The sequence below is a fragment of the Girardinichthys multiradiatus genome, chromosome 3 (assembly GCF_021462225.1).
Source record: "Girardinichthys multiradiatus isolate DD_20200921_A chromosome 3, DD_fGirMul_XY1, whole genome shotgun sequence".
Taxonomy (NCBI): domain Eukaryota; kingdom Metazoa; phylum Chordata; class Actinopteri; order Cyprinodontiformes; family Goodeidae; genus Girardinichthys; species Girardinichthys multiradiatus.
In genome coordinates, this window is record NC_061796.1 from 43,984,941 (window position 1) to 44,004,467 (window position 19,527).

The window sequence follows — 19,527 nt, forward strand, 5'->3', positions numbered from 1 at the left end:
TGGAAGATTTTTATTTCAACTTTCTTTTTGCTTGCTTCCTATTGTTCTTATATTATCTATAATGCATACACTTGTTAATGCCGATGTTATGAAAATAAAGTTATATTTTTGTTATAACTGCATTAAAAGATATTCCTTGTAACTATAGCAACTGCAATGTGGACTTTTATTTTACTTGCAACAGGAAACCACCTCTAGTGGCGTTCTCTCCATGAGCTTCATGAGGTGGTCACCTGAAATGGTTTCCCAAAGAGTCTTGAAAGAACTTCCTAAACGTTCATTGAGAGACGGCCAAAGGTTAATATTTCAGTCATTACAGCAAAGGGTGGCTACTGTAAGGATTCTAAAACTATAACATATTTAACGTTATTTTATAATTTTTGGTTTGCTACATAATTGCATATGTGTTCATTCCCTGTTTTGATGCCTTCATTGAGAATCTACATACAATGTAAATAGCCATAAACATAAAGAAAACCATTAAATGAGAAAGGTGTTCTAAAACTTTTGACCGGTGGTGTATATATTGCTTCAACTGTATAAACAGTTTGACAGCCGGCATGAGTATAATGAGTATTTTTGAGCCTGTAGACGTTCAAGTGCTGTTAAAACGTTGTGTTGCGTCTGTATGTCTTAGTTTCATTGTTGCTTCTTCAAGGCTGGGTTTGACGTGTTTCTATGTTTAACCTTATTGTCATTACTCTCAGTAAAGAAAAGTATAACCAGTTGAGTCCAGTGTTGTCTGAATCAGACTGCAGTTTGAAACTTGCTGCATGATGATGTTTGGAAAATAATTGGGTCAGAATCTACCAATGGAAAACAAGTTGTCTTTGATTAATGTAAAAAACATCCCCGATTTTAAAAGGAACACTGTTGAATTATTCGCATCATTTTCAAAAAGGACATTTCAAAATTAGTGATGAGTTGAAACCACATTTCTTAAAAGTGTTGAGACTTTCAACAGTACCTGTTGAAACAGTTCAAACTTTAATATCCAGGTCCATTGAAAGCTAATGTTCATTTCAAAAAGAGCGCATAATGCAAGCTCCTTCTGTGAGTTTAATAGTCAATGACATTATCAATTGTTCAGTCCCAAAAGTCTCCCTGCAGTATTCTGGATAACATTCCTGAACTTCCAATGTGTCCTGTTATAGGCTTGCTGTATTGCTTGATTATAAATACTACATGACACAAAACACACTTTGAAAACTTTATTTTTAGCCAAAAACAATTCAGAACTGTATTTTAAAACGTCTGTCTGCTCTTATAAGTGTAGCTACCATCTTCCATTATCATTTTGGTTCAGTTCAATTTGGAAAAAAAAGGTTAGAAAGTCACCATACAAATAAAGTGTAAATAAGTAACAATAAGACTTGCATTTCTGTTCTAACTACACATAGTTTAATATGAGGTAAAATTGTATAAAATCCAAAACTTAATGTACTCAAATGTAATGTACAGTAAAACATCAATACCTCACAGCATGAAATCATTTGTTTGATTAAAAGAACATAATTAGTTACTCAACAATTTATCCTTTCATAATTCTCTGACCCTGACTTAAGGAATTTAGCTAAATGAATTCATCTGGTTTTAAACATCTGTCTTTGGTTTGAACTGTCTGTAAAAATGGATTGATGTCATATATTTGTTAGTTGGACAACATTAATTCAGTTCTTAATAAATGGAAGCATCCTTTATCAGTGCAGCACATTCACAGATACAGCTCCAGACTGACCTCTAGTGGTTTTCTCCATTCCCAACAACCTACATTTCTTTCCTCGTTTTCTTCTGCTCTCCTTTAGTCTGGATTAAAAAACATATACACTACACTAAGTTTTAGAAAGTCTTTCTCACTTAATGTGTCTGTTTATTTTCATGACTATTTAAACTGTAAATTCTCACCAGAGACAACAGACCTGTGAATGAACACATATGGAATTATGTAGTAAACAAAAAGTATGAAATAACTCTAAACATTTTTATATTTTAGATTATTACAAAATAGCCACCCTTTGTTTTTATGACTGCTTTGCTCTCTTGGCTTTCTCTCCATGAGCTTCATGAGGTAGTCAAAGAACTTAAAAGAACTTCCTAAACGTTAATTGAGAGACGGCCAAAGGTTAATATTTCAGTCATTACAGCAAAGGGCGGCTACTTTAAGGATTCTAAAACTATAACATATTTAAAGTTATTTTATAATTTTTGGTTTGCTACATAATTGCATATGTGTTCATTCCCTGTTTTGATGGCTTCATTGAGAATCTACATACAATGTAAATAGCCATAAACATAAAGAAAACCATTAAATGAGAAAGGTGTTCTAAAACTTTTGACCGGTGGTGTATATATTGTTTCAACTGTATAAACAGTTTGACAGCCGGCATGAGTATAATGAGTATTTTTGAGCCTGTAGACTTTCAAGTGCTGTTAAAACGTTGGGTTGCGTCTGTATGTCTTAGTTTCATTGTATCTGCTCTTCTAACTGTTGAGCGTCTCATCTTCTTCTGTCCTCACAACAGTTAGCTCCTCCATATGATGTTCTTCACCAGGCACCTGAGATTAAAAAAATAGAGAAATTAAAAATGACTAACTGAACATTAGTTGCTTACTCACTGTTTTGTCATCATTTGCCTTCTGTTGTAGGTGTCTTTTCAATTATTCTGAATTTAAGCGCAACAAATAAGTCTTTAAAGGTTTTATATCTTCTTGTTTCACTTTCACACTCTGAGTGGGAATGTTTTATTACGCAATGTCAGAAATGCTCATATTAAACTAAATCTTAGAAAAAAACAATTAAATGTTAACTAACAGTTTTGTAAAGCTTCATGTTTAAGTAATTATTTTTCCAGAAATTCCTATTTGCAGCAACTGCACCCAGAAAATCAAAGACATGAATTCATAATCCAACAAACATGTTGCACAATTTACTTGTATCGTGGTGAATTTGCTCCCCCTGGTGGCCAGACGTCATCTCATCTGACCCAGGTCTTTCAGTGCAACAGAAGCATAATAGTGGTTATAAATTAGAGCCTCACTCTAGTAAAACAATATCACACCCAAAAGATCTAGAAGATCTTCCTCATAGAATTTGTAAAACTAAAAAACTAGCGAAAACAACTGGAAATGGGCCATTTTTCAACCTTGAATATCTTTATCTATTGAATGACTTTTTGTGATGCAGGCAAAAGCCCAAAACTGACAGTATGGCTGGGATTATTACTTTTGATGTTAGAAATATCTTTTTTTTTTTTTTCCTTTGCTTATTTCATAAGAGAATCGATTAAATCAGTATATTTAAAAATATGACTTAATGAAATTACACCACTATATCCAGCCTAATCAATAGTTTTTCTTTTCTAAAGCAGTATTTATGTTTGTTAAGGCTCTGACCATATGCAGTGACAGATGCATGTGTTGGCAATATATGGTGCAAATGCCAATTCATTTTTAAAAGCCTTTTATCACTTTTACCATCCAATATAATAAATGACAAATTATTGTGATAAAACTTTAAGTCCATATTATCAATCCCTACCGCATGCCATCATGATTTTAAAGAATTCTTAAACGCCCTTAGAATAAACATGCCATGCAGTATAATTCATAAGTAGAGTGTTTCTATCTAAATATTGAAACCCAAGTAAATATCTCATTCCAGTTCACTTCCAGTTTTCTGCATCAGTCTTGTGTCATCCAACTCACCTCCCAGTAGATGTTGTCCTCAAAGCAGGCATTATCACGTGGAGCACCAAGCATGGGCAGCTTCAAAATGAAACCTGAACACAAGGAAAGGAAACAGTTGATATTTCAGTTCTGGGCACGTGTTAATAGTCCTCAGAAGAATGAATTCACAGTCATATTTCAATTATGTCATAATGAAAGAAAGTACATTTTGCAAGTGAAGAAATTCGTACAATTTCAAGATTTAAAAAAAAAAATCCATCACACATTGCTCTGTAGACCTGGTCACTCATTTATTGGCCATAAAGTATATATATTACTGTAGTTTTGCAGACAATGAATTTCTGTCTGCACATTTATTTCACCAGACATTTGTTGTATTATTCAGAGTTTGAAAGTAAAAGCAACATCAGATTCACAATTAAATAGTTTTTTCACTGTCTTATTGAGCACTTATTAAAAATCTCTAAAGGCATTTGAACTAAGCAACTGGGTACATCGATTTTACTGAAGATGGTACTTGTTAAATACAATAATTTGGGTTCTTTTAAGGTTTTTTCCATTTGATATCCTTGAATTGCTTTAATAATCATTGGTTACGCATTTACTTACCAACAAGAAGTCCTCCAAAAAGCGCAATGCCTAGGGTGACTGCAATGGAAGCTGCTTGCATGGCGCCCTGATAAGATGTGTCTCTTACCCCATCCGCCACATCAGGGAAAACCTTTTTCAAACTTACAGGTAAACGAAAACGAAAATGTTGTTAGCTGACTGTTAAAAGGATATTCAATAAAATAATCTATATACGTAAAAATGTTGGATTTAATGTTGCATCAAAGAAAGTGCTGATGAAGTATTTACCCGTTTCCATATACTTCCTTAGGGACGACGGAAGCAGTGATAGCCCCAACAATAGCCCCCAGGATGCCAGGCATGCCGTGCAGATTGTGAACACCACATGTATCTTGGATCTTCAGCTTAGCCTCTAGGATGGGCTGATGGGAAGGAAACAGATTATAAGATGCTGCTGATAATACTGTAAACAACATGAAAATAGTTACAGCTCAAAATTTAAAATCAGTTCATTTAAAACTTTTATAGAAGGCCTTTCTCTTGTGTCTTGAAAATGTGTACAGATTTGTAAACATAATATACTGATTTATTCTTACCGAGAGGTACTTAAAGCCAAGGACAGAAATGATTCCTGCCAAAAAACCAACAATCATGGAGCCGAACGGTGTGAGCATCATTTCACCTGCTGTTCCTGCTGCGACTCCTCCAGCCAGGGCTGCATTTTGAATGTGCACCTTAGAAACGCAGACAGAAGACGGGGTGAGGTAAAATAATAAATGGTCTGAGTTTATGTAGCGCTTTCCTATTCATTCTGTCCACTTAAACTGATCTATTCCAGAGGAATTTTCACACAATCACAGTTATACAAACATTAATGCACAAACAAAGATGCAGATTGGTAGGAAACCTGGGGTTAAATAAAATACGCATTTGTCCTTTATGCATGAGTGCCAGATCTGTGCTGCTGGATTGTTTTCTTTTGACATTCTCTGAGCCAACCTTAAATTCTTTTTTTGATGTTTTTTTTTTTTTTTTTTTGCTGATTAGTTTTGTGTTCATTCAGGTTTTTTTATTTATTTATATAAATGTATGCTTCCCTCTTGCTTATACCACTTCAAAATGCACATCTTAATTAAACAATAAATTGATACAAATATTATACAGGTGGCAGCAGCAAAGATGAATGAAATGATTTTAAAGGCTCCAGTCATTTAAGCCTAAAAACGCCTACAAATATTGAAACACTATATTGAAAAATTATAGAAGCCCAGTAACAAAGTAGATATTGTAATTTTTATACACTTTTCTGACACAAAATGAGCCTCTCTAAAACAGAAAATGGACTAACAGACATGGATAAGGATGTGTTGTCTAAAACTATAGTGGTCGGTGCCATAAGCCAAATTTCATGTGTTGCTGCTTTTTGGCAACACAGAAAATAACTTGAATCAGCACATTCAACAAAAGAGTTTACTGTGCAGAAAAAGTGTGAGACATTCACAAACATAAAAAGGTAAAAATGGCAGATTTTCCCTTAGTCCTGGGTAGTGTCAGCCAGATTTTGTAACTGCAGGTGTTGTTCCCCCTCCTCATCTAGTCTAAGTAAGCACTGGTTGAAGTGTTTGTATGTAAATTGATTCTTTTTTAATAATTATATTCTATTTATATTATGCTTTTTATACTTTGAATTATATTCTTATGTTTTTCTTTTTCTGATTTTAACCATGGACCCAAGTTTATTAGATTGAATATAGATTTTGAATGGTGTAACACATAGAGGGCTCTGAATAACAGTTTGACCTTTCTTAGTGTAGTTTAACTACACTAAGTTTCTTAGTGTAGTTAAAACCTCATAGTTAAAACACATACTGATTTTAATAGAGTAATAATGCTGGTCAGAACTGGAGCCGACATTAGAACCTCTATTTAATTCACTGATGTGAATTACAGGTAGACCAGTCTCACTTTTAAAGCTAGGGTGTTCATTTGTTAGGTCTCCAAACTGCTGTAACATTTCTTTTAAACTCCCCATCACTAAACAAATCACCAGCAACATCCTTACCAAGAAATGGACTTCTGAAACAGGAAAATGTGTAACAACTTCCTTTGTCTTGGTTGTCAATTAGGTTATGAAGTGTGCTCAGGGCTTGTGTCATGAGCTATAAGCCCTGAACACAACTGAAAAGTTTTAGGTGTAAACATGCTGATACATGCCCTTTTAACATCAACCTAAACTGAATGGCAGTCTTTGCAGAGAGTAAAAAAAATGTCAGATTTGGTCTGAGTTTGGAGACAAAGAAGAAAAAACTTTAAATCAAAGTCTCCAAATAATAATAATATAAACACTTCAAGCTGAGAATTGTTGAAATCTGCAATAACATTCAAACAACGTTGTTACTGCTGATTTTAAACTGTGAGGCAACTAACAAGTGGGACACATTAGAAACAAGCTGCCTATTTAAAGAGATTAGTATAGCACTACACTAACCTGCACTACACATAATTCTCTGCACTGTTTGATAACCATCAGTGTAGAGAGTGCATCTTGTGATGATTTACTACCTGATCTTACAGTATGTGAAATACAGCTGGTATCATATGAGCCTGACAGCATTTTGGCTGAGACCAAATCAACATTGTTTTAAAGAGGTGTGCACCTTTAGTTGATTCATTCATCAGCTTTTATGCATTGAGTAACAGTCATGTGTTATACACCCTGAAAAATGCAGGAAGAACAGGAAGTGAAGAAATGAAATTTTCTTCATTTTGTCTCAGCATCTTTCTTGCACTATTTTATTTGTTTTATTATATATATATATATATATATATATATATATATATATATATATATATATATATATATATATATATTTGTACTCTTGTTTAGTAAATACTGGTGATGTAGTGTGAATGAACTGCTAATTCTCTAAACTGATTAGCCAATTTTCTTGTATAAAAGGCAAAGAGTTGAATATAGGAATAGTAATCATGCATCCTAACCATGTCCAGCTTTCCATCATGGGCTGTGAGGGCTGACATGGCGTATGTTGACAGAGTGCAGGCTGCCAGGGAGTAGTAGGTGTTCATGGCTGTGCGGTGCTGGGGGTCTCCATGTTCTGTGATGGCAGAGTTGAAGCTGGGCCAAAACATCCACAGGTAGATGGTACCTGTATTTACATTAAATAGTAAAGATAATCTTTTAACATTTTGCAGCTGAGAGAGTAAAAATGCATTTAAAAATGTCTCAAACGTACAATGCCTTGCGAAATTATACCACTTGAACATTTCTACATGATGTATTGTACATAGTGTGTAATTTGAAGTGAGAGGAAAAGGATTTAAGGATTTAAAGATTTTTATCAAATTAAAAAGTAAGTAGGGCTGCATGGTGGTGCAGTTGGTAGCACTGTTGCCTTGCAGCAAGAAGGTCCTGGGTTCAATTCCCAACCAGGGGTCTTTCTGCATGGAGTTTGCATGTTCTCCCTGTGCATGTGTGGGTTCTCACTGGGTACTCCGGCTTCCTCCCACAGTCCAAAGACATGCCTGTTAGGTTAATTGGTTACTCTAAATTGCCCTTAGGTGTATGAATGAGTGTGTGCTTGGTTGTTTGTGTGTTGCCCTGTGATGGACTGGCAACTTGTCCAGGGTGTAAACTGCTGGAGATAGGCACCAGCTCCCCTGTGACCCACTATGGAATAAGCAGTAGAAAATGACTGACTGACTAAAAAGTAAGCACTGGTGATTTAGATACAGCTGCAGGTCATTTAGGACTTTACATGTTTTGCAAATTTAGACACCAATATTATTGTCAGTCATACTGGATGGAGAGCAACTTTAAATTAAACTTTCAAGTAATGCTGTACATTCCCCATTGAATATACTGTAGGTCTTAACTTTATCTGGGCAATCCAAACACATGAATATGGTCTGATCCAAATAATTTTATTGTAGCTTCTGGCTGTATGTTCAGAGTTGCTACAGACGCTACAGATGCTGAACACACCATCTCCATTTTGATCTCATCTGACCAGAACATCTTCTTCCACGTGTTTCTGTGTCTACTATATGGCCTTTGACAAACATGCATGACTAATAGTTGTCCTGTCCACCTAAGCTGTGGATCTCTGCAATTCCTTCAGTGATACCATGTGCTTCTGGCCATTCTGCCAGTTTAGATTGATGGCCTTGTCTTGATAGTTTTGCAGCTGTGCCATACTATTTCCATTTCTGCATAATAGATTGAACATCGCTCTGTGAGATGTTCAAAGCTTGGGATCTTGTTTTGTAATCCAACCCCACTTTAAACGTCTTCAGAGCTTTCACACGGATCTGCCTGCTCGGTCTTTAGGATGTTGTTTGTTCGTTTATGTTCTTTATGAGCTCTGTTTACTAATCATTTAGCTTCTGAAGGCGGATGGTTGAAAAATTTATTTTATTTTGTGGTATGAAGGTAAAGGCGGATGACAACAAATGCCTGGCACACTTTTTGTATGTTTAACATGAATTAAAATATGTATATGTGGGTGTAGTTTAGTTAGAAAACAATTCCTGGAAATCTTTAGCTTTGCACAGTGGGATTACCTATCATAGCAAACATGTCAGAGTGATAAACTGAAGAGTTCTTGTGTTTGCTCTTGTCAAGGTTGGGTCGGTACAAGATTCGCGTCACCATCAGGCCAAAGTAGGCTCCAAATGTGTGGATGGTCATGGAGCCTCCAGCATCTCTAGTCTGAAACCAGGTTAACGGGATAGTTTAAAGCCTTTAGTGCATCTTAATGTTCGTTAAGAATTGATTCATTTTGTTACAGAGCCATTATTTAATGCATTTCAATGAGATCAGAAATCAACACAAATCTTCAGTTTTATGGTGACTCACTCCTAGAAGGCTGAGCAAGATGAACTCATTGACAGAAAACAGCGTGACCTCAAATATGGCCATGATCAGCAGCTGGAGGGGGCTGGTTTTACCCAAAACAGCTCCGAATGAGATCAGCACAGAACCAGTGCAGAAATCAGCATTAATCATACTGCAAGCAGCAAAAACATAGATTAAGAACAGATCAGAATGGAAACAGGAACAAAGTCAGGACCGGTTTTTCTTATGGGGCGTGGCACTATCTGTTCAGTGTTAAACTGTCAACATGACCAAGATCTGGTAATCAAGTTATGCACTTCTGAACATAGATAACGAAATACAAGGTTTTTCAGTCTGACACATATTCTTTCTGCAAAGTAGGTTGTGCCTGACAATTTTGAGAGAAACAAAGGCCTAATTGTCAGACGTTAAATCACTGAGTAGACTTTACAAAACTTCGAAAAGGTTTGTGTTAGGAAAATATATCTTCCATTGATATTGTGTATTGTAAAGGCTCAAACAGAGTCAGTGTCCCTTGGATAGGAGGAAATTAATTTTGAGAAAGAGGAATGGATTTTGCTAAATTTATAATGAACTTAAAGCAGCCCTTTATGCATCTGAACAAAAAGTCACTTCTTTGTCTGGTATAGTATAAGAAATTACTATACATGTGCATGTAAGTCACCTTAAAAGGAGTCATTTTAAATAAAGGTAGGATGAATTCTGTATTAATTATTTTGGTTGCTTTATATTATTAATTTCTATCATATTTTGTACCTTTCCACTCCAATGGCGATCTTCCCATCATGCAGGCCATGGAGGAAGCCTTGCATGAGAGTGGCCCACTGCAAGGAGAAGGCAGCGATGAGGAAGTTGAAGCCCACACTGCTGAAGCCGTAGCGCTGAAGGAAGGTCATGAGGAAACCAAAGCCGATGAAAATCATTACATGCACATCCTGGAAACCTGCATAAGTCAGGAAACACTGGGTGGTTAAGAAGGTCATGTGGACCAGCTGCCTTGTTAAATGTATGTTTTGGGGGAAATGTGGTAGATATTTGATTTTTGTTTTGAAAATGTGGTTCCATATGCTCTGCTGCAGGTGTAAAAATGACTCAATGCAGGTTTCATTCATTTCTCTCCTAGATGAAGCTACCTGTCCAACATTTGACTCAACACTCATTAACAGATTGTTTCAACAAACACTGACTCTTCCAAGAGCTTCAATGTTTTGTTGCACAACAGTTGATCTCAGAGCATACAGTTTCATAAACCTAGGCGTCCTGGAAAATCTGGTCCAGTGGTAACTTGCATGAAGTTACATGACTCATGTCAGGTAAGAATTAATGTGTGCCTTAAAGCCCCAGGTTATGAGGTATTATGTAAAACCATAAAGAAAATAAATATACATAAAAGGTCTGAAATACTGGGTGACCCATTTTAAAAGTGAACTCAGTCAACCTGTTTCCTGGCATCGTCTCCTGGCCTGATTCTAACAGTTGTGAACATTGCTCATTATTTGTCCCAAACTGCCATTCATGACATTGTTCTGTGCAGCAAAGGCTGTTGTTATGGTAACTGTTAATTGGCTTGACCAAGCAGAGATCTTTCCAGCATTCCTCTTGGTAATTTGGCCTAGATTCACACAGCTCCCAGTGCCCCACATGGATACCTTCAATGCAATAAAGAGTGCCATTAGGTGGAATTGATGTCAGTCAGCCGTACTGTTCATCAATTTTGTGTTTTTACTTTTTGCTAAATGCCAAAGTTTACAACTTACCAATGACCTATGTACATAAAACTGGCTAATAACTGATGATTAATTAAAAAGTAATTCATGATAAAATAATTTTACAATTTGCAAGTAATTAGCAGCTTGAAAGAATGACTTCCTGTTTGGGTCACATCAACGATTTCTGAGACAGCCTTCATCATATACCAGCTGCTTTCAGGTGTTCTGTTGCACAAAAAAGAGAAATTTATGTGGTATTTTTCTGTATACCAAACCTTCAGTCCTCATTTTATAGAAACTTAGCATGTTTATTATGAGTGGTGTTAATCTTTATGGATGCAAACAAGCTTTTACAAAACACATTCATGCAGATATAATCTCTGCTAAGATGATGTAATTTCCCTTCACTTTACCCTTTTGTACTCTATTGTGCTAAACTCTCCTGAAATCATGGCCAAGTCAAGTTGGCATGTCTGCTCCATTAATGTCAATTGATTCATATCTTACACATACCATGAACTGTATTGAAAGAACTTTTCCACCAGCAGAATTATGTCCAATTATACAAATTGTGCTAATTTGCACACTAAATGACAAAATCTGCATCTATTGCATGTCGAATAATAGATTTTTTTACATAACTGTAAATAAGTCCCAACAGTTAGGGGTTAATCTTGATCATATATAAAAGTTACAGCCCATGCCTTCAAAACAGACAGTACATGCTGAGTTTTTCCTGCAAATTCAGCAACATAGAGTCAAAACCCTATTTCAACTAAACATTTTATTTGTTTCTTTTTGGTATGTGCAGTAAAATACAACGGAAAACTTAACTTACAAAGTTGATATTATGTTCATGACATTTTATGAGCACATTCTCCGTATGTGCATTTGGCCGTGTTTGTCTTTGGGTATGGGCTCTTCTTTATGCACTGTGAGAAAATGTCACAGTGCAAAGAGTTCATCTCTTTTATCGGTTTGAGATTCTCCTCTTCATTACCTCTTTCGAACTTGTGATGTCCCATACATGCTGCTCATTCTGTCCACTTTCCTGCCAATGCTGGGAGTACTGGAGGCATGATAGATTAATCCCAATTTGATTTGATGACTCAGGTGTTTAAGCTCAGGCTTCGAGAGATGTTTAAATGGAACCAGGGTAGCTTCAAATATATTTTGTGAAGTATGGTTTTTATTTACTGGGGAAGGTTTGTCATCTGAAAATGTGATAATAGAACATGATCCATTTAATTTTGGGAATGCTTTTTCTTGTTGGTTGTTAGTATTCAGCTTTAATCTATGTAAGGTGTATGTTAGATTTAAAGTGGTTACTTTTCTACCACTATGCCTGTAATAGTGGTTCCACACTGCAGAGCATATAGAGTATATGAAGCTGTCTCTGTTTAGTGTTTAGTCTTTTTTCCCAGCATACACCAAGGATCCAGGATGGAGTCTGTGTTCAAACATCCCTGAGGTGTAACGGTAAACTTATTTTCCAGCTTCCGTGACAGGAAAGGTGTCAGGGTAAACTTTGTATTACACGTTAAAATGCATTCAACTTGACAACCCTTATTTTTGTTGACCTTCAGTGGTGACACAGTAATGCATAAAACAGTGTATGTTCTTCTGGGTCTTGAAACAGTGTTCTTTGTGTCCTAATATTGTGACAGTGCTGTTGATGGATATCTGTTTGGTAAAATTCAATTAACTGAATCTTTTGTTCTGTTTTGTCATTTAAGCTAAAATACTTATTAATTTAGTTAAATGAGGTCAATGAGGTCATGTGTTCCAATGCAGAAGTCAATCAGTGAGATAAAGTGAGACAAGACCAATGTTTGCTGTCAGACTAATGCTTTGTTGAAACTAAACTTTGAAACTAAGGGAATTTAAAAAGCATGCTGACATCAGCGTGATAGCAGACAGGGACTGCGCTGAGAAACTGGTGTAATCAAAAATCTGTATTAGGGATCAGAATCAGTATCGAATGCAGCCTAAACGGAGATCAAGAGCCTTAGAATCTCATTTCAAAAGGTCTCTTGGACTGCGCTTATGATACTCAGAAAAATATTGGTATCAGTTGAGATATTTGTAAACTAAGAACTAAAGAATCTCATGTGATGTAGGTTGAATTGTTCAAGCATATTATTTGTTAAGGCTAAATCAGATAAATGTTCTCCTGAAGCAAGAAGTCAAAGGTTGACTGCTTTCCTTATTCTGAAGCAGAAGGCTTGTTTCGTCCTTTGCTGCACTTTCAAGTCCATTGTTAGACTGCAGTTCTTCATTTTATTTTGTTTCAGCTTTGCTTTAAACATTGAGTTTCAGACTATTTCAGTGCTTTTACAGGCTAAATTACCTTACTGTGTATTGTATGGTAATACAATATGGTAAGAGTCAATCCTATGGGTAACTTTATTCTGACTCAAGTTTGATATCGGTCCAACAGCAGTTTTTTTTTGTTTTTTGTTTTGGGCTTAACTCTCTGTCTGACCTTCTGTTTTGTTGAGATACCTTTAGGCAATGATACTGCTGGGCCAGGGTTAGCAAAACATAATTGTTTGCCCTTAAATACACATTTAACATCTCCCATTGTGTGTTCCAACATATAATGGAAATTTCACAGTAAGTGTTTATGTGACTGCTGCAAAGCAAGCTTTGCAAAACATAAATAGAGGCACTTCCTGTTTGAACACAGCAAAATATGATGGATGTCAACAAACAAAATGTGGCTTTTATTAAAAATGGCATTACTGGAAAGTCACATTTGATGTGTTGCTTCATAACTACTTCAAAACTCAACATTTCAGTGGCTGACAGGGAGAAGGCAGGGACAACACTACACTATCTTGCTGTAGGAAGATATGCTGAAGATTATTGTGTAAGAATGAAGTTTACCCTTTAAAAATTCCATCATTCTTGTCTCTGCCTCGCAGCTCTGGCCTTCCACCTGATAGGTGCGTGAAAGTTAATGCCTCCCAGACTCTAACACTCCTTGTGCAAGGTCCCCAACCCACTACCTAACTTGGATGTGTCCCTGCTCCAGCAGACCTGATCCGAATAATTGCATTACCTCTGTAGCCTGCCATGAAGTTCTGCAGAAGGACCCACTGACTTATATTAGGGAAGTGGTATCAGGGACATCTAAAACATGCAGAAGAGAAGAACCTGAGGACCTCATACACAAATAACAGGGCCGGTCCAATTAGGAGATGAAGAGCTATAGTACTCTAATTTCAGAGTTTTCAACTCGGAAAGTTTAGGTACACAACCTCGTCTGTGACAGAACATAAGGCTAATGACTTGAAGAAAAATGAAAATGGATGAATGCAAATTTGTTGATAAGGATAAGCATGAAGCCTGAAAGAGAGAAAACCTTTTCCATTAAAACAATGACAATAAGAGAAAAACAATTTCCAGTCAATGTTGCAAAACAGCAAATATTATTTAATGCAATATGATCTGGTCCATTCTTATATTTACTGGCTAAATAAATAGAAACGTCTTTCTCCATTTACTGGCTGGTTTATGAAATTTCACTTTTAGTGTCACTAAAAGGTTGCATCCATGTTGTGTATTTGAGACTGGTTAAAAAAGTAAAAAATCCCACCATTAAAACAAATAAAAATAACCAGAGAAGATTTTAATTTTTCATTTAATATTTCTGATGCCTTTGTTCCACAAATATTGATACTGCAGCGCTGTTTAAATGCTGGTACACAGACTGAAAGCATTTTGACTCCTGATGCACAGGAAACTTACTTGGATAGCGGTAGTAGAAGTCATTCTCATACTCAGCGTTGTGAGATGAGATGTTATGAGATGTTCCAGCAGCATGTCCGTGGTGCTCATTAGCTTTGCTGTCTGTCATGTCCTTATTAAACAGCTTTGCATCTGTGTCGTGGTCGTACTCCACCAGCACACCAAAGAGGATGATGAGAATGATTTCCAGGATGAAGCAGGCAGCTGGCAGCTTCAACCGCATGTTGGTAGATGAGTCTGTCATGTTTTCCTCCAGGTCAGATGAGGAGCAGAGGTTCGTTCTTTTCAAGTTGGGCTAGGATTGTGTCTCTCACACAGACACCAGGGTGTCCACAGTGTAGACACCAAAAAGCTGGGGAGTTGGTGTGTATGACGGTGGAAGAAGAAGCTCACAGACAAACACAAGAGCTTCGTGTGATTTTGTTCAGCTGGGTCACACCTACCAGGCCAAGTTAGGTGGAGACACAGTTAGTCCCGCCCCCTCTGAGTAGAAGTTTAAACGCACCAGGTAGTGGTGACACATTTCAACCAGTAGTATGGTATTTACACACACAAAGACACAAAAATCAAAATGTTCCTTTTCAAATAATAAATAAACTCATAAAACTCATTCTTTTCATTTCAGTGTATTTAAATTGCCCAAATTCTAAAAAAAAAAAAAAAATGATCTCAGAGAAACAAACAAAACAAAACAAAACACAGCTGTATTCATACACCTTGAATTTTTTTCAGTATACTTCTGTTTGGGATTTTATGTGATCAACCAAGACAAAGTAAAATATACTGAAAAAAATTATTTTTTTACTGAAAATCTGGAAAGTATTGCATGTATTTCCATTCAGCCCTTTTCACTTTGATATTGCCGAAGAAAATCAAGTGCAACCAAAAAATCAATATTTCCAACTTTAAACATCCCACTGAGGACTGTTTAATCCATCATATAAAAATAGAAATAAGTACGGTTTAACTGGAGACCAGGCTTTTCATGGCTTTTTCCAGAGCTGGAGGTGCTACGGAAATTGACAACTTAGATAGGAGAACTTATTGTCAGCACAACTAGTCATGCACTCCACCTGGGGCTGCCTCCACAGCCTCCCCAGCGTGGTGGGTGAGACAGAGGCCTTAGTGGCTCTGTGGGCTGGAGGTGTCAGGCATCGGTGGGGCAAGACTAGGCTGTTGGGTTGGGAGGGGGATTAAGAGATTTGGGTTATGCCAGGGTGGTCAGTGAGTGTTTGGAGGCTGGATGCACCTCCAGGGGTCTGTGTGGTACTTGGGGTCCTAGACTGCTTGTGGTGGGCTCACTTTGCATGGCTGTTCCAGGTTCTCCCAGACTGCTCCCACCTTGGCACTTTTGGGCCTTAGTCAGTGCCGTATTGGCCCCCATCTGGTGGCCAGTAGCTTGTGTCAGGCCAGCCATGGGCTGCAGGAGCTATGTTGGGAGCTGGTGGGCATCCCTCCCTCTTGACCTCCCAGGGGTTAGCTCATCAGGTGGATGGTAATGTGCCTTTCCTACCTTGGTCCTTCAAGGTTCCGGCTGCCGCAGAGGGCTGTTACCTGCCTGGCATATTGAGAGCCCTGAAGGGGTCTTCTCTGCTTGGTGCTGGGCGGTCTTGCTGCTGGGAGTTGATGCGGGCTCTGGGCTGCTGGGGAGGCTTGGTAACCCTAAGTCTCACCCTGTGCCCTGCTGCTCCTGTGCTTCACTGACAACCTACCTCTTTACCTCTATAAACCTGCCAAACACACCAGATATATATCCTATGATATACCCTCAAATGGGTAGTGATTTGCAATTTTGGCTGTCATGCACTTGTTTAGGTATATTTAAACTAAAGATACAAAGTTATTAAACTCATGTCAAAATAAATTCCATTGTAGCAAGTTGTTTAGTTATGATCACCCTGCTGGAAATATTCTTATTGACATTAAAATTGCTTACTGTTACTCTTCAGTGAGTATCAGTGTGTGCTATAGAAAACCATCATCTTAATGTTCTGTCCTTCATAATTCAGCCACACGTACTGGCAGAAACAGACTGAAGCCACAACAGCACTGACCATTTACTGTGCAGGTCACATTCTAGCACGATGTGGGAGGACACTTTGATCAGCACATGCAAAGACAAAGCAGACATAAACTAGATTTTAGCAGTTCAGTGTCTACTGTTATAGCTGTGGGTTTGGTTGGTCTGATATATACTTTATTATATGTGCTCCATCTCTTTCTCTTCCTGTCTGAGCTAACATAACATATGTCATTCATACCTCCATTTACTTTTTTCTTTAAAAATGGGAGAGAATGAGACAGAATTGTGTTATGATTTCAAGGAATTTAAACTATCGCCCTATTGAGATTGCAGGATTTGAAGAAATGTGATGAATTCAGGTGGAAGAAAAAGGCCTTTCTTTTAAGTCTCCAGTTTGCCCGACATTCTAACTGACAGTTTGGTGCCCTTTTAGTGGAAGGAGTGGTATTTTTTTTAACTTCAATGCCTTGGTCAGAACTCCTTGTTTCTGTAGCTCCACAGGCTCTTCTTTTACCTGTTCTGGGGTGCATCTGAGAGGAACTCATTTCGCGGCTGTCTCTATAAATGCTGTTAAGGCGTTTCAAACCCGGGTCAAGGTGCGCTCCGCTTTAACACCTTCAGCTAATTTTGCAGTTTGATAGCAATTATCTAGCACCGCAGAAGCAAGACAAAAATGGCAAAACAATGTTTATGTAATAATACTACTGAAAACACGCAGTACAGTTCTGTCCTCAAGGAGCTAAAAGCAGCACACAGCACTAACATAAGCAGAAGGCACGATGCTACTGCTATCAGAACAATGGTCAGGAAGATGGTCATATCAAGATACAATAAATTATGTTATTTTCAGTTTTGCTGTTTCCATCGTTTCCATAGACAGAAGGAACTGGCCCCTTAATCAGATGAAGTCTTTCAGCAAATCCTTCTTGATAATGAAGGAGGTTGATGAAGAACTCGTCCTTGAAGGGGGAAATAAGAATTTCCCCACCGATGTGGGAACATTTCCATGAAAATAAAATTTAACCAGACATTACATTTTGAAGAGGTTCTGATGGTGGGGGACAGTGTAATGAGTTGTATGGGTTAATACACCCAACAACTGATCCGAACTTATCCTCTTTCAGCATAGGCATTCTTCAGCTTGAACTACAAAATCAAGCAAGAAATAAATATGGCAGGTACACAAAATGAATCAGCCGGAGGTTCATGACTTTATTTAGCTGTTCCGCAGCAAATACTCTGATGTAACGGTTGGAAAAACGTAACAAATGATAGAGAAAACTGAATGGACTGAATAATATGACCTAAACGAAATATAAAGATATCTCCACAACACCTGGAGAGTTTAAATTCAACTTTTTTGCACTCCTACAGACTACAAGTATACTACAAAATGTATTTAAGGGCTAAAAAAGTGGAGTTTGCATGATACATACCCTTTAATTCACAAAACAAAGTTCATGCAAGTGTATTAGCCAGTTCAACTGTTTTGAATTGATACTGTAAACCAAACCTCAAACATGCCTCATCTTGACTTTTCTTTCAAACATTTTTCATAATCGGTATTTAAAGTATGGGTTTCACCAGCATCAAACTTATAAGCCATTTGACATTACATGAATTCAACCTTTCCCTTCCTCAGTGGCTCATATTGAAACCTCTGATTATAGAACTTTTGCAGATTTGCATACAAACCTACTAGTGATCTATTCTGATCTATTAGTGATCTATTTGGCAAGTCCATTCTAATATGGTCAAATTCTATCAAATGAAATTTAACACATTTTATAGCATGCCATCTAATTTAGACAAATTACAATCAAATTTAGAAAGCAAAAATAAAATTCATATTTTTAATGATTTAAAGTCAGTTTTAAAACAGTTGTCTTAGCAAAGAAAAGTGGCTGCAGTTTATTAAAAAAGCAAAAAAATAAATGAACTAGCCTCTTTGCATTGTGAATTTGTGTAAAAAGAGTGCCTCTTCAGATGGAGCAATAACTATATTTGCATTTAAACCCAAGAATTTATGATAACAGGTGCAGTTTTTACAGGTGTAGGTTCCTGTCTTTCCAGAACCTGCTCAAATGAAGGAACTCATGGTCAACACCTGACATCTCATGTGAGTCTCGTGCTCATAGAAATGCAGAATGCCCCTGTCATTGATGCATTCAAGTTAGATGATAGTTATCAATTCCTGCAGTGCTTTGGATTCCATGTTACCTTAGCAATACTTTTGTCTTTGAATGATAAGTTAATGCCCGCTTCTTCCAGATGGGAGCATTGAGCTTTCAACACATAAAGCTTTAAGAACCCTTATAAGGTCTCCAAGAATCTTTACATTTCTTTTGAAAGTTTCTATAAATTAATGAATTTAGCTAGATAAGCAATGCATTAAACAGGAGCCTTTAATATTTAGATAATACTTTAAAAAACAATTTGAAGTTCATCCAAAACTGAAATAAGTCCTTATATCTCATTCCAAAATCAAAACAAGAGGATTATCCAGGGCATTACAACCTTCACAGTTTAGTTTTCACTGGATTAACCCACTATCAGATTCAAATGAACACATTTCTGAAACAATATCTGATTGTAAACATGATGAGGGGAGAAGAGTGTTAAAGAAATCAAAAATAATAAAAAGATGATGGGTGAATTTGAATCTAAGGACTAAAGAATTACTGCTGTCCTGTTGTACACTTCCACCAGCTCCTCAATGTGCACTTTACTCATATATCAGTTTTTCCTAAATAATAACTCCTTAAGTCGTTTTTTGCTTGTCAAGCTTTCTAAATGTTGGGAAATTGCATGCCTGTTCCAACATAGATTTAAATTCTTGACCGCGAATATTTGTCATTTTTGAGAGATTTGTTTAAAAATCACACATTGCCACAAAACATATGTCTAAC

At 36.9% G+C, this 19,527-nt stretch overlaps 1 protein-coding gene across 2 annotated transcripts; it reads right to left on the minus strand.

Moving 5' to 3' along the window:
* Positions 1 to 523: 523 nt before the first annotated feature.
* Positions 524 to 14,993, minus strand: rhbg (Rh family B glycoprotein). 2 transcript variants are annotated; one of them, XR_007037745.1, is made up of 11 exons: positions 14,596 to 14,993; positions 9,890 to 10,076; positions 9,134 to 9,284; positions 8,839 to 8,986; positions 7,258 to 7,424; positions 4,854 to 4,991; positions 4,546 to 4,679; positions 4,297 to 4,418; positions 3,706 to 3,779; positions 2,411 to 2,556; positions 524 to 585 (listed from the first exon to the last, which is right to left on the minus strand). XR_007037745.1 is itself a non-coding variant. In XM_047361881.1 (10 exons), the coding sequence occupies exons 1-10, from the start codon at positions 14,837 to 14,839 to the stop codon at positions 2,482 to 2,484; spliced, it is 1,440 nt and encodes a 479-aa protein (XP_047217837.1). In that variant the 5' UTR covers positions 14,840 to 14,992; the 3' UTR covers positions 2,215 to 2,481. The 2 variants fall into 2 exon arrangements, 1 of the variants encoding a protein (XP_047217837.1); XM_047361881.1 differs by lacking the exon at positions 524 to 585 and having other exon boundaries at positions 2,215 to 2,556; positions 14,596 to 14,992.
* Positions 14,994 to 19,527: the final 4,534 nt, after the last annotated feature.